General features: G+C 45.0%; 1 protein-coding gene across 6 annotated transcripts in view; it reads right to left on the reverse strand.

Moving 5' to 3' along the window:
- The window catches only part of Btrc (beta-transducin repeat containing E3 ubiquitin protein ligase), a 189,397-nt gene continuing 165,313 nt past the window's right edge, over positions 1–24,084 (reverse strand). For all 6 annotated transcript variants that reach the window (XM_052714910.1, XM_052714906.1, XM_052714909.1 and 3 more), the window contains 9 exons: positions 19,505–19,601; positions 18,708–18,845; positions 18,198–18,316; positions 15,489–15,738; positions 14,219–14,337; positions 12,550–12,660; positions 11,926–12,004; positions 6,244–6,436; positions 1–4,392 (listed from right to left, as the gene is read on the reverse strand). In XM_052714910.1, coding sequence (XP_052570870.1) covers positions 6,275–6,436; positions 11,926–12,004; positions 12,550–12,660; positions 14,219–14,337; positions 15,489–15,738; positions 18,198–18,316; positions 18,708–18,845; positions 19,505–19,601 — 1,075 coding nt within the window. In that variant the 3' untranslated portion in view covers positions 1–4,392; positions 6,244–6,274. The remainder of the gene's footprint in view (positions 4,393–6,243; positions 6,437–11,925; positions 12,005–12,549; positions 12,661–14,218; positions 14,338–15,488; positions 15,739–18,197; positions 18,317–18,707; positions 18,846–19,504; positions 19,602–24,084) is intronic.

Consider the following 24,084-nt stretch of genomic DNA (forward strand, 5'->3'; position numbering starts at 1 on the left):
TTCACTTTAATCTTGTATTTGTAATTGACTTTCCCCCAAACAGTTAAAAAAGCAAACACACTATTACCATGGTGCTAGCTTGTGAACATATTGGTACATTGACTACACATCACCAGAACATAATCACAAAAATGAAAGCAGTCAGCACTGGAGAGCCTAGGAAAAGCGAACCACCAAAAGCACTCACCCCGGCTCATACTTGCTGCCAGGCCTGTCCCCGCTGGAGTCACTGAAACCCTCAGTGAGTTTGCCAAGGCTCAAGGATCACTGCTCTGGGAAGGTATCAGCTTCCTTGGTACCCAGAGATCTAACCTGTTGGACTTTTCCTTCAGCATCCAAGGGGAAGGTTCAGGAGGGGAGGTAACGCACATCATCTCTGTCCACAACCCCCTCCCCAACACACACTCAGAAGCTAAGCCAGCTAACAATTTGTTGGGAAGTACATATTTGGGAAGTCAGCTGCCTCCAGGGAATGTCAGCCCACAGGCACCGGGTTACTTTGTCTTGAGACAGGGCTGCCAGCGTCAGAGGTTTCTGGGCAGCAATGCAGTCGATTCTGCCCGCAAGCAGGCAGCCACAGTCCTGCTGCTTTGGTCTCTCTCCTCAGCTTTATTCCCGAGATGCCGCCTCACTGGTACCGACTGTGCTGTGGTTAAAAGGGCTCTGCACTGCCAGGACCATGTGTGTGTGTGTGACTCCTAGGACTGATCCTACTGGAAGTCTCTGGGTGCATCCGAAATGGCTGAGTTTAACTGAATGGGGCTGGAGATTAGCGTGGACCAAAGTTACACTGTAAACCGATCACCCCCACATGGACTGCAGTCACAGTGACTGGGTACCTGCATGCCTCATTCTACCTGATACTTCGGAACACATCTGCACCTAGCCTGTGGGCCTGCACTGATCCGGGTGGGCCTGCTCACATTCAGAACCAGAAGGTATCACCACCTACCTCAAAAGGGAGATGCTAAGACAATCGCCACCACCATGGGCCTAATCATTTTCAGTGTTCTCTGCTCTAGTCAAATGCTAAGCAAGTAGATCAAGCCCGGCCTCTCAGACTGGAAGCCAGCAAGAGAAGGTGAGTGGATGAGTGCAGGCAGCCTTTTCCTCAGCTTCGGATCACTAAAAACAAATGGTTTCGTCTTTCTTTTTCTTACAGAATGATTTAGGAGTCTCAATGTCATTTCCAGTTCCAAAATAAGCTACGAGGGCCAGACTTGATTACTTGTCAACAGAGTTCCAAACAGTCTCTGTCTCTAAAGTTAGGACGAATCAGAAAGAATTTAGCCAAGGGACAAGTGTAAAAGGCTTCCCATCCATAATTCACATCCACTTTCTAACTGCACTTCAAGGGAAAGGATGTTCCCAGCAGCAGCATGCGAGTGCGCACACACACACACACACACACACACACACACACACACACACACACACACACACACAAAGCAGCAAGGCATGTTGGCCTTGCCCAGACATCACCAGTGTGACACAGAGGTCACATTCTCCAGCAGGGTACCCTGTGCATATGCTCATATGCCTAAGAAGGCTTCCAGCTATCTATAGGAGAGGTCTTTCGAGGTTTACATTGGAAAGTAGATTTTAGTAAAAAAAAAAAAAAAAGAGAGGAGAGAGAGAGAGAGAGAGAGAGAGAGAGAGAGAGAGAGAGAGAGAGAGAGAGACCATGGGGACACTCATCTCAGAGCCACAGGGCACTTGCAGCTTGTCTACTATTCCTTTAAATGTGTTGAGGTGTTCTTTGTTTCTCTTTTCTTTTTAAAAAGGTCAAACTTTACATTTATTCTCGCCCAGTTGGGGACTGCTGATAATCAATTCCCACTGAAATCATGCAGAGATGGTAAGTGGGGTTTACCTTCTCTGGAAATGAACTTCCACTTACCTGATTGTTTCTTCTACAATGAACTGGTAAATGACCCCCAGAGCTGAGAAATGTGAGTGATTCAAGTTTCTCAGACCACTTAACTGCATTCCCATTTCCATCAGCAGTAGAGGACAACCTGGAGAAAAAGCTTAACCAAGCTACAGGCTTGAACGTGCAGGGTCCACCCGAGCCCAAGCACAGTGGGTGGCCACACTTCTCAACTGGCTTCCGAGCAGCACCTTCAGCTGAACCCGGGAAGGAGAGCACAGTCCCAGCACCACCGAGTCTGCAGTAGTAACCACATCCCCCGCTAACCCTGGCATCCAGTCCAGGGCCTCAGACACTAGGCAGATGTTCTCCTGCTCCTACTTTTTAAAGCAGCACATCACTGAAGGGCTAGTCAAGTTATGGCCACTAGACCATTTCTTGAAGCAGCTTAGGTCTCTTAACATCTGACCTGATTTTCAGCAAAGTCCTTCACTATTAATAGTCACCTGAACAGATAGGAGCTCAGATCGGCGCTACCTGGAGGACTCCGTAGCATGTAGGTGGTTGGGGAAGGAGAAATGTATATGGAGAGAGATTTCTTAGATATAACTTGAGATCGCAGTTACACAGGAAAAGGCAAACTGAACACACACGACCTGACTCAGCACGTAACGACATTCACTCAGAGGACATGTTGGGTAAGAGACGACTTGCAAACCAGAGAAAGAAGATGTTCCTTTTCCCTCTCCTGCTGAAGTGACGGTGGGCTGGCTGTAGGTCACTTGTGACTGGCCCTCATTTCTATTTTCATAGCAGCTGGTTCAGTTGGCTTTTTAAAACTCCAATGTGTGGTTGGGAACAGCGATGAGAGTCTGACCCTTGGTTTCCAAGGGAAAAGCACGGGAGGCTATACTGTGGCCCCAGACCCCAAAGATGCCTAAACCACCCCTTGGCGGGCCCATGCACGCTTGAGGAAAGTGACTTAGTTCTCAGTTCAAGTTCTCCTAGGTTTGCCCACGGGCCTCTGCACCTGGAGCCTGCTGGCAGAGGCCCAGTCCTGCCTTCCACAGGCCAGGTTAACCCTGCCCTTGAGAGTCCAGTTGCTAATGTTTTCACTGACTGCCAGAGTTTACTGCTAGGGAAAGTGGACAGCAAAATAAAGCAGGGAGAAGGAAAGGAAGAGAAGGCACCTCCCACTTACTAGTAACCCTGTGTGCCAAGCTTCACCCTGATCCCCTCTGGCAGCCTTGCCTTTCTGCAGATACTGGGTTTTGGGGAAGCCGAAGGGTCTGCAACGCAAGGCTGAGACGGTTAGACAGACAGTTCCTGGCCTAAACGGAGAACCAGCTTTTTTCCTGACCATCTCTAGGTCATCTGTTGTGCTCAGCCTAGGCTGTTACAGGTGCCTGGGTGCTTTCTGGCTCAATCCAGGAAACAGATGTGAGCCACGGTACAAAGTGCAGTGATAACCAGCCTGGTGCCGGCCATTCCAGGCCTTTCTGCAGGCCAAGCCTTGCCAGTGATTTAAGATGAAGCACAATGCTTTTTATTACACATCTAATTGTTAATGAGAGGAAATGCAATCAGCAGCTCCTCTCCACTCTACATGGAACCGAGAAGACTGCTGAGTCCAGAGCAAACACAACCACTGATGGCGCCCAGGACATTCCCATCCCGTGTGTCTCCCCCCCCCCCCCCCCCCCCCCCCCCCCCCGGCACAGGGAGGAGGAGGAGGAGAGAGAAAGCTGCAGACATGATAAGTGTCATGTTCATGAGTCACTGCTGCCCCAGGGGTCACTTGCAGCAAAAGCCTGGAAATTAGGATACACTCAAACTCGGAATCCCAAGTGTCACATTTTCTAGGTGATCCGCCTCATGCTAGATGAGGACACTTCACACACCTTCTCAGGCTGAAGATGGAGGAGGAGAGGAGGCAAGAGGGACAGAAACCCAGACAGGGGAGGGAGGCAGCAGGTGCAGATCTTCCAGTGTGTGTCCCTCTCTCCTCTAAGATGTGCAGGCAGCTGTCTCCTCCCACGCAGTGGCCCGACTGCTCTGGCCAGGTGCTGGACACTCCTGCAGTTAACAGGGAGAGGCCAGGCATTCTTTGCCTGGAAGCTGCAGCCCCTGTCCCCTAGAAGTGGGCCAGATGGGGAAACTAGTTCTTCTGCTTGATGGCAAAGCAAGAGAGATTCTGGCAAAAACACTAAATATATTTATAAGTCATCTTTGTCTGGAACCCAATGGGGGGAGAAACAGGTGCAGAGGGAAGGGAGGGAACGGGAAGGGAGTCTTAAAAGTTCCAATCATTCACACAAGATAAAGACATCTTCTGATAGCAGCACTGTGGCAGCCGAGTGCCAAGCAGACCATCCTGGTCAGCTGCTGGCCGACTGTGTCCCAACAGGAGTCTCAAAGCCCTGCGCCTCGCTGACCCATCCGGGGAATCCGGGTAGGAATGTGATTGTTGTTGTTCATCCTGGTCTTGGCAGATATGTTAAATACTGCAACCTTAACGAGTCCTGTGTGGAAATACAGCCAACAGTCATTAGCCCTTCCTTGTAATTTTTACTTGCTCTAAGACAAAAAGAATGTTCGTGTGGCTGTCAATGAGGAAGGCTTGGGGTCCTTCCCAAGGGCTGCTCCCTGCCCACAGAGTGCTTCTGTCACAGTCTCCTTGGGGACTTACACAAAGGACAGGGCTTAGTGCTGTGCTCAGGGTACAGAGGCGCTGTGCAGAGGCACTCTGATATCCTAAGATTTAAGAGTGAACAATGGCTGGAATGATGCCATGCTGTCCCCCGCTGCCTGGAACAGCAGAGCAGGTAGGGATGGGGCTCCGAGGCTCTGCTTGACCGTCCTGGAGCCCAGTGGTATCTCTGTAAGAAGTGTGGACTGGCCGGAAGCTGGCTGGGACCTGGATTAAGGAACTGTGTATGGAGACACTGAAAGTGCTCCTGGTCTCTTCAAGGACAGATGTGTAGGTGGTGGTTGGAAATGTGGCCTGGAGATTAAGGCAGAGGGTGATAGTGAAGATAAAAATTTGCTAGTCATCTGTTGAAGTGAGAGCTAAAGTCATGGAAAAAGATAAGATAGCCCAAGAAGAGAGCGTAGATGAGTCATAAAAGACTGAGCCAGCTTCTCAAGGGATGCCTGTTTCAGCAGTGAGAGGAGAAAGAGATGTAAACCAAGTTGGGGAGACAGTAACAGTGAGGGTCAGGGGCACATTTCCATGGTTAAACGTGTTTAGCATGAGTCAGGCCAGGTACTCAATACCTAGAAGCCCCCACCCCAATAGCAAAATACTATCACATTGGAAAAAACCCAAACATTGGCGGAAAGAGCAGACAAGGCACACGGCGATCAGAGGCTCCCTAACCATGGACACCTTCACAAAGGGCTCGGGACATGTGAGGACTAAGAACCTGGCCTGTGAGGTAGGCTCTAGCCTCCTCATTTCACTCATCAGGATAGAACAGTTGGTGAACTGACAAGCCAGTGTGACTGAGCTGAGGACTGATGGACCAGCTGTGTCTTCTACAACAGCAGAGACACAGGGGAAACCCCAGAGGCCAGCGCACTCCCTCCGGAAGACTGACAGAGGTACAGGGGTGCAGTGAGAGGCATGCCTGCTCTAACAACCAAGGCAAGTGTGAGAAACAGAAAGGCACACGGAGGCAATGCACCAAAGCTGATGCCCTTCTTAGAACTCAATAACCCAGCATATCTGAACCAGTGATGGCACCGGATGCCAACTGCAAACGCACTCATCAACAATACCTGGGCATTTTAGAGAGGTGCTAGAGACTTGGGGAGGATACCCAACTTCATGTTACTGCTGAGGATCAACCAATTAACCAACCAACCAACCAAGCGGGAAATCCCCTGTGGATGGAGGGGAGTGGGACAAAAAGGCTGCCTTCTGTTCCCAGGGAGACCGACAAGGCACATTTCAGCTAGAGACACTTCCAGTCACATGTTAGATGAATTGCCAGACTGAAGGGGCCTCCCTTGTAGGCAACTGCTCTAAGAACTATACAATTACAAGCTTTTGGGCCATTCATTTTCAACTGGCTCAAATGTCATTTTACTTTCATAAAAATTGTACTGAACTACTAGTAGAACTATTAGTACTACTACATAAGAACTCTAGAATCTTCTAGAACTGGAACTGGCTCCCTTCTACCAGTGAAAGTGGTGCTCACAGGGACAGTCCCTGCCCCAGCTCATGCTGTCTGATTCTGCCTTTCTGCTGCATAGGGCTTGGTGAGACTTCTCTTGGTCTGAGAAGGAGAAACTCCCAGGAGCTGGCAGTGCTTCACAGCCAACACTCCATCTCTACCACAGCGCCATGCACACAGCTCTTTTCATACCCGGGCAAGTAGGAGGTCAGTGTTGGGTTATTTATCTGGAGATGTAGGTGTATGTCCGAGAAGGGGAGCGGGGTGGTTCAGCGTGGGCAGCTGGATCATTTAGGAAGTCCCAGATGAGGATTGTGTCATCATGTGAACTACTGACAATCTGGAATTCATCAAACTGGAGTCGGAAAACTCTTCCAGAATGCTCCTAAAGAAGCAGAAACAAAAAGTAAGACTTTGACTAAAATCAAAAGCACCATGTCTGAAGGAGTCTATAGAAAGGCCATGGTGTGCTCAGTCACTGTTTCAAACGCTGACAGAAAGCAGTTTCACTAACGTTAGGATGGAAAAAGCAAACACCAGGCAATAACTGATCTCAGGAACACAGTCAACAAGCAGCTTTACTTAGGTGAAATGGCAAAGACGACGCTGGCTTGTCACTATTGACTGGGATTAGGCCAGAGGAGAGTACTCTTGGTACCTTCCTGGTCCCATCATTCCCCTGCAAGCTCCTTTGACCATCAGAAGCCAAGGAGTGATCAGCAGTGAGAAGTGACATGCTGGTAAATGTGTGCCAACCAAACTTCTTGAGGCTGGAGAGATGACTCAGCGTTAAGAATGCTGGCTACTGCCAAGCGGTGGTGGCACACACCTTTAATCCCAGCACTCAGGAGGCAGAGGCAGGCAGATCTCTGTGAGTTCAAGGTCAGCCTGGTCTACAGATCGAGATCCAGGACAGGCTCCAAAGCTACAGAGAAACCCTGTCTCGAAAAGCCAAAACCAAACCAAACCAAAATGCTCTTCCAGAGGACCCAAGTTCAATCCCTGGCACCCACATGGAGGCTTACAACCATTTCTAACTACAGTTCCGGAGCAATTTGACATCCTCTGGCCTCTGAGGGCATTGCGCTGCACAGATGTACACGCAGGCAAAACGTTCATGGACGTAAAATAAAGACATAAACCATTTACAAATTTTCATGTTGCTCAAAGGCCTACCACGATCAATTTGAAGCTATCCACATACGATCAACAACTTGCAAAATTCTAATGGTTGGCTTTCATGAGGTGAGGAGCCTTGTCTAGCACATCAGGGTATTACGCACTGCCTAGATTAGGCGTGGGTTATTCCTAACTCTCTGGAAAGTACTTTCAACACTGTTACTAGTCAGTCTCATCTGCACGCCAATGCCTTTACTGATTTTTACCTACCCTTGAATTTCATATAAACACACACAAACACATATAGTGTATATATATATTTTTGTGCCTGGCTTATTTTACTCAACATTTTTTGCTTGTTGGTTGATTTCCAAGACAGGCTTTCTCTGTATAACTGACCTGGTTGTCCTGGATCTCTCTCTGTAGACCAGGCTGGCCTCAAACTCACAGAGATCCGCCTGCCTCTGCCTCCTGGTGCTGGGATTAAAGGCGTGCACCACAGCCTGGCTTTTACTCAACATTGCAAATGTGTTTTTCTGTCACTACATGGAAAAAGTTATTTCACTCCTTTAAAAATTAGTGGCTAATATTCCACTGTATAAATATACCATAGTTAATTTATTCTCCTGTTGGCGACCATATAAGCTGCTTATGATTTTTCGATATTATAAAAAAAAAAAGCTGCTTTCATTTGGGAGGTGGAGGCAGCAGATCTCTGTGAGTTTGAGGTCAGTCTGGTCTACATAGTGTGCGCCAGGCCAGTTAGGGCTACAGAGAGAACCTATCTCAAAAACACCAGAAAATACAAAGAAGCCCACACTGAGATATAATCAAATTGTTGAAAACCACTGACAAGAACAAAATCTTAAAGGAAAACAAGCCACAGGACAACAAGTCACTGGGCAGAACAAGGTGGTCTCAGCAGAAAGCACACAGGGAGAGAACAGAGGCCACACTAAAGCGCTGTAAGAAGGCGCCAACTCTGGAGTCTTCAGCCAGCAACACCCCGTAAAAGGGAAGGCAAACTGACTTTCCAGGCAAACACCAGTTTCGAGTGTCTGTCACCAGTATACCCCGACAGGTGCTGACCTCTTCAAGCAGAGGAAAATGACATTCCAAGGGGAAAACTTGCATTTGGACAAAGGAATGGAGGGCAATGGAAAAGTCAGATGTATAAGTACAAGTAACTGACTTGAAAACAAACACAGGTTGTAGTGGTTGGAATAAGAACGGCTTCCATAGGCTCCTACTTCTCAATGTTTATAGCCGTCAGGGAGTTGAACTCTTGGAAAACCATGCCAGACATAGTCTTGCACTCTGCCTACGGATCAGAGTGTAGCTCTCAACCATGTCTCCAGCACCATGCCTACCATGCCCGCCACCATGATGATAATGGACTAAGCCTCTGAAACTGTAAGCAAGCCCCCAGTTAGATGCTCTCCCTTGAAGAATTGCTGTGGTCAGTGTCTCTTCAGAGCAATACAACAGTGACGGCCAGGACACAGTAGTCGCTCAGTGAAAGACAGTGCGCTGTGGATTACAGCAAACGTATGGTAATCTGACATGGTATAACCCCTTGGGAAAAGAGGCCATTTCTGGAAAGACTGAACACACACTTTGTATGATCCAGCCATTTGACTCCTTCTCCAGAGCTAAGCCCTCCTGGACACTGAGTCAGAATTTAGAAACTGGGCTTTCAAAGCTTACTCAATCTTTCCTCAGAACTGTGCAGAACAACAGCAAAACACAAAACAAAATAAAAACCAAGTAAAGTACTTGAAACTTTATTTGTAATAGCTAAACATGGAGAACCCTAAGGTTCATAACCGGTGAATGAGTAAAATGTGGCACGTAGGAACCTGGGTAAGTCCCCAAATGATCTTTATTTGGTGTAGAGACAGGTGGGGCTGAGGATGTGGCTCAGGTGAAATCATCATACAGGAAGCTCAAGGAGTGACCTCCAGCACTGAAAACCAGGTGTGGTGGGTGGTATATACCTTTAATTCCAGCACTTCCAAATTAGAGGCAGGAGGGTCACAAGTTTAAGATCACCATTAGACACACTATTGAGTTTGTGGCCAGCTCAGGACATAGGAGACTAAGTCTCAAAAGAAAAAACAAGGGAGGCTGGAGAGATGGCTCAGAGGTTAAGAGCACTGGCTACTCTTCCAGAGGACCCGGGTTCAATTCCCAGCACCCATATGGCAGCTCACAACTGTCTGCAGCTCCAGTTCCAGGGGATCTGACACCCTCATATAGACATACATGCAGGCAGAACACCAATACATGTAAAATAAAAATACATCATTAAAAAAAAAAAGAAAAATAAGATAGGTATAAAAAAGTACATACTGTATGATTTGTTCTCATAAACCCTAGAAAACGCCAACTAAGCAAAGTTCTGTAAGTCAGACCGGGGACTAGGATGCTGTGGAATAATCCTCTTGTACACTGTGACGATTTGTCACTCAAATTGGTTTAATAAAGCACTGATTGGCCAGTAGCCAGGCAGGAAGTATAGGCGGGGCGGCCAAACTGAGAATGCTGGGAAGGAAAAGACCAGGGTCAGGAGTCACCAGCCAGACACAGAAGGAGCAAGGTGAGAATGCCATACTGAGAAAAGGTACCAAGCCACATGGCTAAACATAGATAAAAATTATAAGTTAATTTAAGTATAAGAGCTAGTTAGAAAGTTTAGAAAGTAATAAGCCTGAGCTACTGGCCAAGCATTTATAATTTATATTAAGCCTCTGAGTGATTATTTGGGAAGTGGCTGCTGGATATTTGGGAGTTGCTGGTGAGTCAGAAACATCTGTTTACACAAGGTGGGCCCAGATGAAGGATGGAAGGACTGCCAAGCACATCAGGATAATCTACACTTTTACTGGCATATACACATCAAAAGCTCTTTTTATTTTTTATTTTTGAGACAGGGTCTCACTCTGTAGTCCTAACTAGCTTGGAATTAAATATGTTGACCAGGCTGACCTTGAACTCAGATCACCTTCCTCTGCCTCCCCATAGCTAGGATTAGAGGTGTGCACTACCACACCTGCCTCTGTATCAAAATTGTTAAGTTGAATATTTTTTTTGAAAAATTATTTATTTTTATTTTCTGTGCATTGGTGTTTTGTCTGCATGTATGTCTGTGTGAGGGTGCCAGATCTTGGAGTTACAGACAGTTGTTAGTTGTTAGCTGCCATGTGGGTGCTGGGTTCTCTGGAAGAGCAGTCAGTGCTCTTAACTGCTGAGCCATCTCTCCAGCCCTCAAGTTGAGTACTCTTTTGTTGTTGCTGTTACTTGTTCTGTTTTGGGGACAAGTCTTGCTATATAACCCCAGCCTGTCTTGAACTCAGGATCCTCCTTCCTATGGTCCAAGTTCTGATTATAAGCACACACAACCATTCTCTATTTGTAAAGATTGCTTTTTCTTTTTAAAGATAGGGTCTCTCTATATAGTCTAGGCTAGTCAGAAACTCACACTCTTCTCGCCTCATTTATTTATTTATTTGTTTTTGTTTCTTTATGTAGTTCTAGATGTCCTGGATCTTGCTCGGTAGCCCAGGCTGGCCTCAAACTCACAGGGATCCGCCTGCCTCTACCTCCCGAGTGCTGGGATTAAAGGTGGGTGTCACCATCACTCTTCTTGCCTCATTTTTAAAGTCTGGGATTACAGACAGATGCCAAAACGCTCAGTGCACAGAGCACACGTTTGAAAGGACATGTGTGAAGAAAGCAGGCAAGGCACACGTGCTACTGAAAGAATGCACCCAATCTTAGGTTTTTGGATCTAAGAGACAGGGTCTCAAACTGTAGCCCAGGCCTCTCAGGAACACATGGCAATTCTCCTGTCTCAGCCTCTGACTACATGTGTACACCACCATACTCAGCTTAATAATGTGCTTTAAACCTGAGAAAGACAAAGTATTCCTTTTCTCCAGAACTGAGACTTCCTGAATGTTGACTCAGAAGTCAGAACACTGGACTTTGAATGTTTCATCTTTTTCCTGAGTTGTTCAAAAGATTCTGTTACTCTGGATCCACACACATCTAACTAAAGCAACATTTGTCAGTCTGAGTCTGTGGCTTATACCGTGACAAAGAATTTTATGCTTCTAAGCTTGTGGTGGGCACAGGCCTATAATCCCAGGACTAGGGAGATGGAGGCAGAAGGAGTACAATTTCAATTCAGTCAGAGCCAGGTGAGACCCTGCTACAAAAAGCATTAAAGGTGACATTTCTCCCTGACTCACTTCTCTCTCCAAGTGTCAAGATGTTCAAGCATGGGGTGAACAGAGGATAATGACGGAGGCACTACCTAGTGAATGAGACATAGAGCTAAGGAGCTGACCAGGGGTTCCAGTGAGTCCCAGGGTACTTTTTGCAAGTACAGGTGTTCGGGTCCTTAGATTCTGGACAGGTTCCAATTTGAGTAATTATATTCTCTCTCCCTCAGTGCCTCCTGCTGCTTCTGGTGGATGCAGAATTCTTATTCACTTCCTGCACTACATGTGGGAGAGGTACTGTGCAGCTGTTAAGCAGCTGCCCTAGTCCTCTCCATATACAGTCTCCAAAGCACTTTTGGATGAAAGGCACTATATAAACATATTTTATTGTCATGTATTGGTTGCTTTTCCACTTAGTAGGTTTTGTGAGAGTCTAACTATAAAATCCAGATCTATATTCTACAGCACATTAACATTTAATTTCTTCCCCTACCTGCTCTTCAGCCCCCTTTAACAATAAGACTCTTACCACAAGCGTCCGTAGACAAAGAGTCCCTGCAGGAGCTCGGGGGTCCAAAGCAGCCATAAGATCCCACACTTTAATTTTTCTAAAGATCAAAAAGGGGACAAAAGTCTTAGTTAAAGCAAACTTAAGGGAACACAAGGAAGAACAGAAAAAGTCAGGACAATAAATCTGGATAGTGAACGGAGCTCACAGGAATCAGATGACTTCTGGGTTGGGGGCAGGGTTCCCGCATTCCCTCTTAGAACAGCTACTTTACATGCTTGGCCTGTTACGGTGGATTTGTCTGGTTCTTTGCCTTACAGGGCAAACCAGACAAATATATAATCTAATAGCCAAAATAGTAATCAATACAAATACAATTCAATGACTAGGAAGACTATTTTAGGAAACAGTAAGCACAAGAGAGGTGAACATCAATTAAGCAATGGTGTGTTTCCACTCCAGGAGCCAAGGAAGGGTGACATTTACCATCACACACTGGGAAGAATGAAGACAGAGACTTTGGGGAAAGGAGGTGCTAAGAATTGAGCCCAGGGCCTTGCACATGCTAAGCACATGCTCTGCTGCTGAGCTACAACCTGAGCTCTCAAGATCGAGTTGTTTCGTAATATTGTTTGGTGAACTCACCCATCATAGGCTCCACTCACTATCCTCTTGTTATCAAACCGAATACAGCGCACCAACTCCTCATGGCCTTCTAACACTCGTAAACAAGCGCCGCATTCTATGTCCCACAATCTGGAGGAGAAAACTGAGTCAAGTGAAATGTCATAGATTCATTTCTAAACCTTGACTATTACAAGGTATTTCATACATCCTTTAACAATTCACAAAGGGGGCTTGAAAACTGGCTGAGTGGTTAAGAGCTCTGATTCTCAGCACCTACATGGTGCTTCATAACCTTCTAGAACTCCAGTTCCAGAGGATCCAATACTCTTCTGACCTATGTGGACTTTCATCACACGTGTGGTGCAAATACGTACACATAGGCAACATAGTCACACACATAAAATAAAAATATTTTAAAATTTCACAAAGATCAATCACTCATATAAAAGTATATTACTTTCAATATAACTTATTTCCTATCTGTCATATAATTTGGGCAGAAAAAGTGTGATTTAAGTTTGAATGCTGTGCTTTCAAAACACAATGCTTTATGCAACTGTGAAACCAGGTTCTTCCAGGCAGGAGTTCAAGGCACAGTCGCCTAGGAAGGAAATGAGCCTTTCAAGAGAGTAATTCTTCCTGAAGTCACCTCTCAGAATGAGATACATTGTGTCAGTGATATCTCCTGCCACAAAGTACCTCCATCTCTGCTGGAGGACACTGCTCTCACCACTGTCCACAGCAGTCACCATCAACAGAAAGGCAAAGCTCTATTTGAGAAGTCTGCTGCAATAGTTCTAATGCTTTCAGCCCACTTCCATTGATTTCTAGGAATGCTTTGCTATGCATCAGGTCTAGCTCTTCCTTCCCTCAGGCATTGAAGGAAAGGCGATGACAGATAAAATTTCCAAATTCTAACCACCTCTCTCTGTCATTCATCTTTGTAAGGGTAAACATACAAAAATGTACAGACTTTTGCAACCTTCAAATTTAAAGACAGCCAGCTCTCTGGCCAACTACTGTATTGAAGCAAAAAGTCAGGATTTCTAGCAGAGAAACAATCTTTTCTTCCTCTTTTTCTTTATGTTTTCAACAACAGTGACATGGAGAAATGACCTTTATTTATTAGCATTTCTCAACTGCAGGAAAGAAACTTGAAAAAAGGGCCCTTAACCTCCATTAGCTGTCTTAGTTTCTTACTGAAGCAGTTCCTCTGAAATAGGTCTATTTGTTAAGAAGAGTATCCTGGGAAGGAAACACATCACCAACAGGCTTTTCTGTACTGCTTTTCTGGTAGGGCAAGCTTCAGACCCGTAAGAAGCTACAGAATGGAAACATATTTGATTGAATCTAGAGGAGACCAGAGATGTGTGTGGGGAACAGGGAAGAGTGGATGGATATATGAGAGAAGCATAAAAAAAAAAATCAAAATCAAAACCAAACCAAAGTCAGGTAGTGGTAGCCCACACCTTTAATCCAGTACTCAGGAAGCAGAGGAGGTGGACCTCTGTGAGTTACAGGCCAGTTCCAGGACAGCCAGGTTATACAGAAAAACGATTTCAATAACACAAACAACAACAACAACAACAACTCAAAACAAACAAGATGGTTCAAGAGCATGAGATCTGTGACAAACGGCAGCTGGAACGTGATGTGGCTCCACCTGGGAAGGGCGCCTGCCGCTCACCTGATGGTGTTGTCAGATGAACCACTCACCACCAGCCTGTCCCTGTACTGCAAACAGGCGATGCCTCGTTTGTGTCCATTTAGGGTCCTTACAAATTCACAAGTACTTGTGTTCCACACCTGAGACAGAAAAATGACAACTGAGCGGTTGATCTGTACACTTCTACCAGTAAAAATGGAGCCAAGTTTAGTTCACAGTAACGCAGGCTAACGTGAAGCTGGTGCTGCCCCATGAGCATCTGTCAAATGGCTTTCCTCTTGCGGAATTGGTCTCCTCTTCTCTTCGTGCTGTGTGTGCATACTCAGTGTCTCCCTTAGCTCCTTTCCACTGGCTTTTTTTTAGAGATATATTTATTATTTTTATGTGTATATGTGAGTGCTCAAGTTTGTGTGTACCGTGTCTGTGTGTGTGTGTGTGTGTGTGTGTGTGTGTGTGTGTGTGTGTGTGTGTGTATGTGTGTGTGTGAGAGCGTGCGCGGGGGCGCAGGAGCCCACAGAGGCCTGCAGAGGCGTCGGGTCCCCGGGAACTGGAGCTCCAGTGGTTTGGAGGCACTATTTGCTTACATCTAACCCGTGTCCTCTGCAAGAGCAGCGCACTGTCTGACGGTGCTGAGCCTCCACTCCAGCCTTGCTCCCGGAGACAGGGGCTTTACACACAGAGCTTCCTGACTTGGCTAGAACAGCTGGCCAGTGAGCACCAGGGATTCACCAGCTTTGTTCCCTCCCCTAGCCCTGAGGCCACAGACTCACGCTGCCACATCTGGCTTGTACATGGCTGCTAGGAATCTGACCTCAGGTCCTAATGTTTGTGTGGCAAGGACTTCATCAACCTGGCCACTTTCTCAGTTCCAGTATGTATATTTCCTCGAACTTAAACTTGCATCTGTTCTCCTCACACTCACAATGCCACCATCATCGATAGTGACACTGTTATTATCTGTCCATGCTGGGTCGTGGGCATGCTAGGCACGTTGTCTATCGCTCAGTTACATCTCCAGCCCATTACTCTTGTTTATAGAAATAAAAACTGAAGTAACCATTACATTATTCTACAATAATGTTTTTTTTTTGTTTTTTTTGTTTTTTTTTTTTTTTGGTTTTTCGAGACAGGGTTTCTCTGTGTAGCTTTGCGCCTTTCCTGGGACTCACTTGGTAGCCCAGGCTGGCCTCGAACTCACATACAATAATGTTTTGTATATAGTTGTCCTCGATCACACTTTTACACCAGCTCCTTACTGCCCCTGTGAACACACTGAAAAGTGGCCTATTACCTTTATGGTTCTATCTCCAGAGGCAGAAACGATGTACTTGTCATCGAAGTCTACAACATTGACCGCAGCTCTGTGTCCCACCAGCACCCTCCTTAGGGTGATGTCAGTCGGGGAGGCCATATCCCACACAGCAATGGAGCGGTCTTTGGAGCAGGTTACCATCATGCCATTATTGAAGCGCAAGTGCAGAACTGCTTCACAATGGTGAATCAGTGTGTTCAGCATCTCACCTGCATTTACATCCCACACTCTGAAAAGACACCTGAGAGTTAGATGGTACACAGGCTACAGAGCAGTGCTTCTTCTTGACTATGGCGCTTACCATCAATGCCATCAATGCCACACCCCCCCCCCCCAACACTTTCTTTTTGAAACAGGGCTTCTCTTTATAGCTCTGGCTATCCTAAAACTCACTCTGTAGACCAGGCTAGCCTTGAACTCAAAGATCCACTTGCCTCTGCCTCCCAAGTGAAGAGACTAAGGGTGTGTACCACCAATGCTTGGCTCACCCCCACTTTATTAAAATTTTTTATTTACTATGTACACAGTGTTCTAGCTGCATGTATGCCTGCATGCAAGAGGAAGGCACTGCATCTCATTACAGATGGTTGTGAGCCACCATGTGGTTGCTGGGAGTTGAACTCAGGACCTCTGGAAGAACAGCCAGTGCTCTTAACTGCTGAGCATCTCTCCAGCCCCTCACCTCCACTTTTATGGCAAATGTTGTGCTCTTTCTTTACAGCCCCAAGGTAGAGTATGGATGGACCATGAGGAAGCAGTATAGATAAAGAGGAAAGGCAGGAAGTCGGCGCTTTCTGGGTAGAACCTTAAAATGGGAAATCTGGCCAAACTATAGTGCTCAGGGAAGAGGAAGTAGTCACTACCACCTTCTAATTTGGCACAGATTTTCAGATTATTACTCTGTTCTACTCTATTATTATTCTATTACTGACATTCAGTTAAGAACACACATGTAAACCAGGATAAGAACAGCAACAGGGAGAGCCGGGGTGGGTCAGTGGTTCTGATATGGCCAAGAATTGTGCTGATGTCTGTCTCTGTGCTGTCACTGAAGCCCATGTGGATGCCTGTGGTTGGGACTGCTGCCTGAAGCCACGTTAATGTCTGCAGGCATGGGAGAGCTAGCTCCGCCCTACTCTGGCCACTGCGTGGCTTTCCTTAGCTAATGGCTTCTGGCACAGATGCAGGTGGGAAAGACTCGCCCTCCCTGGTGGGCTGGCCATTAGGAATTTGACCATGCTCCAGTGAATACATGAACACAAAGTGGAGTTTTTTTTTTGGGGGGGGGGTCATGGAGAGGCATGGGAAGACTGGGAGGTTGAGTATGACTGGGGCTCATGATATGAGATTCCCAAATAATCAATAAAAAAAAAAAGAATAGCAGTAGGCTCTGTCCCAGTGACTGCCCCGGAAACCATGTTCTGCCGCAGACTTAGTAATGTGGACTTGAGTTTGACTTCCCTTAATGTTAAGTTTTCCACCTGGGTCAAGGGTCAGGATTATGTAGACTCTAAGTCCAAGGCTCCATTTCTGTGCTTTTCAAGGCAAGAGGTCAAGAAGAGCCTGCCTCCCACTCAAGTACATGCTTCATAGCAGTGGGGACCCTTGGACAGCTTGAGCACAGTGTCACGGCAGAAATGACCGTGACTTACTCTACTTTGCATACTGATTGTGGTTTCTGAAACATTTCATTTCCCTTTCCAGCTTAACCCTCCTTGCAGAAAGCTGTTTTTTGTGCTGCAGTGTTGCTAAGAGGTAGAGTGCTGCTTAGCACACAAAGCCCTGGGTTCAATCCCAACACCGCCCAAACAAACAAACAAAACATCATCTCTCCCCCAGCCTTTAAATGATATGAGCATCTACAATGCTCCAGCTCCTTCGAGGAGCTCCACAGCACAGATAAGTTAATTGCCAATGACTGTGAGGACCGGCCCTGCTATGCCTAGAAGTCAAGGGAGCAGCTTTTCCTGTTTACAGGGGATAACTTTAGAGAACTTAACAGTGCAGTTAAAACTGCCTTTTACGCCGGTTCTTTTAAAGTTACTTTTGATGTATTACGTTCACTAAATCCTTTAGCTTAAGGTGAAACTCCTAGCAGGTTTCCAGCAGTGATGCTGGTACCCTGAACTCAAGCTACACTGGACTCCAGCAGCATAATGGCTGTGTCATCAAATCACCAGTGCCTCTGGAAACTGAGGACCCCTCCCTGAGTGAAACTTGCAATTATACATTGTGGTGATGGCAGGGGAGGGGCTGGCAAGGAGTGAGCCCTGCTCACCTGTATGCACTTGAAAGAGCTCATGCATGCCGCACTGCAGTTACAATCTCCTGAAAGGAAGCCTTCATTCCCTTCCTGCATTCCCGGAGGTGGTTTCATAAAGGAACGCAAGGCTTCCCATAAAGAGACGGAAAGTTCCTATGACAGGTGATTCTCCAAATGAGAATCTGTGGAGCTTCTTCAACATGAAAAAGGAGCAATCTACCCAATGGTTTCAAAATCAAGTGTCTGGTTCTAGAGTGACAAGTGACCGACCAAAAGTTAACTCCAAGATCTGACACCCTCGCGTAGTTATATCTGCAGGCAAAACCTCAATGCACATCAAATAAAAATTAAAAAAAAAAAAAAAAAACCAGAAAGAAAATTACCGTGACAGAAAGTAGAGGGTTTCCAAGTCTGAAATTCCCTACCTGACAGTGGAATCCGATGATCCAGTTATGATCACTCTCTCATCATACTGGAGACACAGGACAGAGCCTGTGTGGCCTGTGAGAATTCGCTTGCATTCCAATGTGCTTTTATCCCAGATCTAGGAGGGCAAAGGATCACTGTCATAATGGGGTGTTGTGGAGACTTGTTGCTCTGTGCATGTATGATCCCCAAACACCAAGCTAGAGAGGGTGGGACTGCATTCCTTCCTCCAGGTAGAGCAGAGCACCTGGGTGTGCTGACTTCAGTTCTAATGCTAACTTTATCCTTTTCATTAAGGTGCAAGAGTAGCCTATAATTATGAAGGCCAAAATAACAACAGCTTCCATCAGCGTACTTCTAGAAGGGAGTTCAACCCTGGAACTATCTACTTGTATGATTCTCTGGGGAGCAGCAGACACTTGCCCTTTAAGGAAATGGTTTCAGCTTTGGTACTGGATATATCTACAATTCTCCCTTCCTAGAAACAACACTTAGGACAGAGGCTTCACCTTGATCGTGTTGTCTCGAAGGCCGCTCACTATTTTCTGGTCGTCATATTGTAAACAGTAAACGCCTTTGCTTGTCTCACTTCGGCAGTGGATCCTCTGTAAACTATGTCGGCCACATCTCCAATTGGATTCTATTGTCTAGAAAGGAGGAGTCAGGGAAGCAGTTCATTAGGAAAGAACTCAAACCAATGGCTCAGTGTCACTCTATGGCTGCGGTTCTCAACCTGTGGGGCGAGACCTGCACCACCATTTCCCAGGGGTTGCCTAAAGACCACCGGAAAACATGAATATTTACATTACAATTCATAACAGTAGCAAAATTACAGTTGTGAAGTAACAATGAAAAGAATTTTGTGTTTGGGGGTCACCACAACATGAGGAACTGTATTAAAGGGTCACAGCATTGGGAAGGTTGAGAATCACTGCTCCATGGGATACAAACGCATAAAAAACTAAAGAGTAGGCACTATGGAAAGCTGCATGCTCAGTGCTCCTCTTAGATATGTGGCACCCATGCCTACTGATAACTCTCCAAGGAGGCTCAGCAGCTTAGGAGTTCCCTGGTGATTTAGGAAGGTGGCAATCCCCTTGTGTACACTCATCTATCAGTAACCACAGATTTTAAAGCTATACAAAAATTGATTGGGACTCTTCTGCACTTTACCAACCTTATTCATTAGTAAAGACACTGATTTTTAACCCACACTGAAAACCTAAGTGAGTTTTCTGTAATAATACTTGAAAGTTACGCATACTAACAATGCTTAGCAAATATCCTGAAATACATCGATTCTTACCTCAATATCTTGTATAATTTTAGGATAAAGTGCTCTATAAAAGGAGTTGGGAGGAGCGTTCTCATCAGGAGGTTTGTTTTTGAATAGGTACTGTCCCCTAAAAAACAAATATTTACCAATGAAGATCATAAATCCATTTACAAGAAGCTTTGTAGTTTTTCAAAGTGTCCCACATATCGTCCATTAACTACCCTGGCAAGGCATGATGGTAGGGTGATTTTAGGAGCCCTGTGTCAAAGTGTTACCCTTCTGGTATCTAAGGAACTTGATCAGAGTACCAACCCCTTTGGGGTGTTGATAAACATAGGCTCAGAATTCATCTACTGGTTTATTAGGCTTCTGTGCATTTACTTATTTTATCATTTGATAATAATGGTAATTCTTCTGGTTAATAATCATAACTACTACTTTTCTCTCTTGGTTCTGGGGCTTGAACCCAGAGCTGTGTGCACTTTGCTAGGTAAGTAGTTTACCACTCTACCACTGTGCTACCTTTGAGCTAGCACTGGCCCCTGAGCCGAGTTGTGCCAACGTCAGAAGCAGCCTAGCGTGCTAGGAACAGCAATGCTTCTGTCACTGCGATCAAGATGGTAGTTAGTTATTACACGGGGCGGGGTGTGCTAGCTTAGTCCCTGGGGCTATTCCTGATCACTGTGGCAGTCCTCCAAAAGAGGCCATTCAGTTCAGTAACAAACAAAGGGACTGAAGGGGTGTCAGCAGCAGGAAGGAGAGGTGAGAAGAAATGCAAAGCACACCATGCCATCACGTGTGAGGTAGGAACCTGGCTTTCGCAGGTGTGTTCCTATGTGCACACACAGATGCATGTCCTGACTTTCCTTGACTCTAGCAAGCAGCCTTTGCTAGCATCTCCTTCCTTATGACAGCATATCTCTGAATACTCACACCCCAAGCTAGATTGTTATCCAAAAAAAGGAAGGAAAAAAAAAAAAAAAGGTAAATGGCAATCACTTCCTGCTGGGTAAAAAATTTCATTCTTTATCCTGAAGTTAAGAACCCACCAAACACGGTGTGGAAGCTAGTAAAGCCCACTATGGGTGTGCTAACTGCTGTTCTCACTGGCACTGTGCCTTGCAAAGTGGAGACAGGCAGAAATGCCTCTGTGTGTAATCCTGGCACCAGAGAAATCATGTTTTCTCTGGGCTAGTCATCCACTTGTGCCTCTATAGTGCCATTACAATATAATTAATTGTTCTGTGTCTTCAGGAGAGCTTCTCCCCTGCCCTCTCCCTATTATACACTTTGAAGATTAGTTGAGAAAATCTCCTATCAGGAAGGCAGCTGGGTCTGCTGTCTATCTTAATGCAGAAAAGAAACTCTGCAATGGAGAAGTGAAAAGAACAGTTTTTTAAAGGAGGACTGTGAAATCTGATATACCAATATAAAGAGTAAGTAAGCTACTTTGAGAAATAATTCTGGATTAATGGCATCCTGCTCTGAACAGTTTGGTTATGTAAACACTTTGCATGCAGATGAGATTTTTAACTATTGTTTTCCAGTGCCCACCATTCCTGAGATTCTTGTCTTCCTTTAGTCTCTGCCGTCCTAGGAGTTCTCCAGGATTTTCTTCCCATTCAATGTATTTTCTCTGTAGCCCCAGGAAATCAGATTCAAATGAATCTCTAATCTCATTTTCTATCCCACTGTCTTTACCATTAAACGTATATTAATTTCTCCAATCAATGATGCTACAAAGGAATGGCTAGATATTGAGAACTGGCTTAAGTCAAAATCTTTTATGGTGTATGTTCTTTGACAACAGGGACCACTTCTATGCAAAATGTCTGGTACCTATGAGAATGTGAGTGCATGATAAATGTGAAATATTAAATTTAGAAAGTTATCATAAAATGTGATCTCCTGATTAAGAAAATGGACTTTCCCCAAGTTGTCCTTTATCATACTTTTAAGAGTTACCATTACTGAATAGAGAGCATTATCTAGTGTTATTTAAGAGAGAAAACTGCAAAGTTCATGTCCTAGGGGCAAACTGTCAAATCTATCTAGGTATGAAATATAACAGCAGAGTGGAAGTGAGATCGTGGTGCCTCAGTCACTCTAGGAAGACCATATTTATATGCTTGTACACTTTTGAAAGGAAGAAATTGGAGGCACTTTCAAAGACACCCATATGGGGAAAGGAACAGCACAGAACGGCTTTAACACAGAGGCTTGGTAAAGATTAACTTCAAAAACGATAATGAGCTGGGCCCAGTGGCGCACGCCTTTAATCCTAACACTCAGGAGGCAGAGGCAAGAGGGTCTTCGTGAGTTTGAGGCCAGCTTGGTCTACAGAGTGAGTTCCAGGACAGCCAGGGCTACATAGAAAGATCCTATCTTAAAAAAAGGAAAGAAAGGAAGGAAGGAAATGAGAAATTGTTCATAAATAATTTCTTCTGAAGAAAGGAGAATTTAGCACATTCCTGTAATCCTAGCACTCACTGAGGCTGGAGGCTTGAGAGCAACCTGGGCTATGAAGCAAGGCCCTATCTCAACACCACGACCACCCAAACATAAAGGCAATAAACAAAAGAGGGAGAGCAGCTGTCACCCAAAAGACACTAAGCAGGCATTCACAGAGCACATAAGTATTTGCATTTACTACTTCACGGGACTATAACAAGTTATATCAAATTCCATCAATGTGACAGAGACAAGGGAATCTGGTCATAAAGCTGGATAACTTGCAAAGCGTGTGGGGGATTTCTAAGGTTGAAGAGAGGGAAACAGTGGCACTAACCACACAAAGACACCTCAGCTCTATCTTTGAGGACCATTTAAAAGGCTAAAAAGTGGACTGGGATTTAACTTAGGGGTAGAATACTTGCCTAACAGATACAAAACCCCCAGTTTGATTCCAGGTACCACAGAAATTTAATATAAATATTTAATAAAAAATAAAGACCAAAATCCTATCTTTTTAATGATGGTTTTGTTACTGTCTTTATAACCGACATAAAAGACCCCACGGTTTAGGACCAACCCTAAACAAAAGTCTGCTTTTACGCTGCATTTTATACACGCACACATCTTAGAAGCTCCACTCCTGCCTTCAGAACACGCTGCTGTCATTTACAGTACAAATGGAAACAAGTGTATTTTAACAGAGCATGAAATCCTTTTAGCTAAGAAGTGAGTTTTGAAAACTGTTATTTAAGGCCTGAATTATCTGGAGGAGAGTTTCTTTGCTTTCCTGAAGGATAGAGACATCTTTTCAAACACCCTAAAATGTCCAAGTATGCAGCTGTGTGCTCCATTTCTAAAGCTGGTCTCAGACTCAGCAAAATGATGGACTCTGAATGCCATATATGCTAACTATCAGAGTATGACGTCAGTAAGCAAAGGCAGTTTCTACTTTCCTACACAGTAAGGGAGGATAGGAAAAACATCTGCAAGGAAAAAAAATAGGGAAAAATATCAATAAGCTCTGGATTATAGTCATATAGCAAGAAGATTGCTAGCATTTGGATCCTTGACCTGGAATTTAAGAGTAAAGGTTTTTAAGTCTTCCTAATAGCTCAAATGACAGAGATCTTTGAAGCATTTGCCATAACCCTCAGAGGTCAACATATTCATGAGCCCATGAATTTCAAGGATACAAAAGCAAGAGAGCCAAGCATAATTTTATAAAAAGTCTAAGGAAAGTTGATCTGTGATTATTTCTCTCTCTCTTTCCTGCCTCAACTTCCTTACTTGCTGGGATTACAGGTATGGACCACCATGCCTACCTACCTAGCTAAATGAAGATTTATTTTTTGTTTGTAGTACTGAGGCCTGAACCCAAAGCCTTGTATATATATATATACACACACTGCAGAAACCTGTAGCCCCTGCCTATTTCTAAGCTTGTTTTGACACAGGGTCATGCTCCAGAGCATAGGTGGCCTCATCCTTGTTGGCCTCCTTCTTTCTGCTTGGAAAGGCAGGTGTATACTATCATATCCAGCTTTCTTTTAGTAATCTTAATTATTTGAGGTTGTAGAACTACAGACAAAAAACAGGCCCCTGTGCTCCCCAAAAAAGTTAACTTTGAAGGCAATCATTGGGCACACACCCCCCCATTATCATTTTTAATCAAATATACTTAATAACTTACTTAATTAAGTATTCATAGCTGACTTTCTTATAGTGACATTCTAGACACACACTCTGAGGCAAAACTCTAAAAAGAAAATATCTCCAGAAGTTTTAATGAGGTAGTGCCACTGTGTTCAGAGAACAATGCCACTGGGAAGTCACTCAGGCTGCTGACTACATAAAGCCTTAGGGGAGTCAGAATTAAACACGCAAATCTAAAGAAACATACAAGTTTTAAGAAGAAACAGTGTTTTATACTAAATACCATTTTTCATTCTTTTTGGTAGCTAATAGTTTTACTTTATTTGGGCATAAAAATTCACTTTTGATTGTAAAAGTAATAAGACACTAGACGTGGGGACTAAATACAGGAAGTCTACCAAAGGAGAGCAATTCCATTTTCCCCAGAAGAGGAGGAAGCAGGAGTAGATACTTCTACCTCATTCAAAGCTACCCTACCTGCCTTAAAAACTGCCCCTTGGCCT

This window comes from Peromyscus californicus, unplaced genomic scaffold (genome assembly GCF_007827085.1).
Source record: "Peromyscus californicus insignis strain IS unplaced genomic scaffold, ASM782708v3 Scaffold_4__1_contigs__length_199733344, whole genome shotgun sequence".
Taxonomy (NCBI): Eukaryota; Metazoa; Chordata; class Mammalia; order Rodentia; family Cricetidae; genus Peromyscus; species Peromyscus californicus.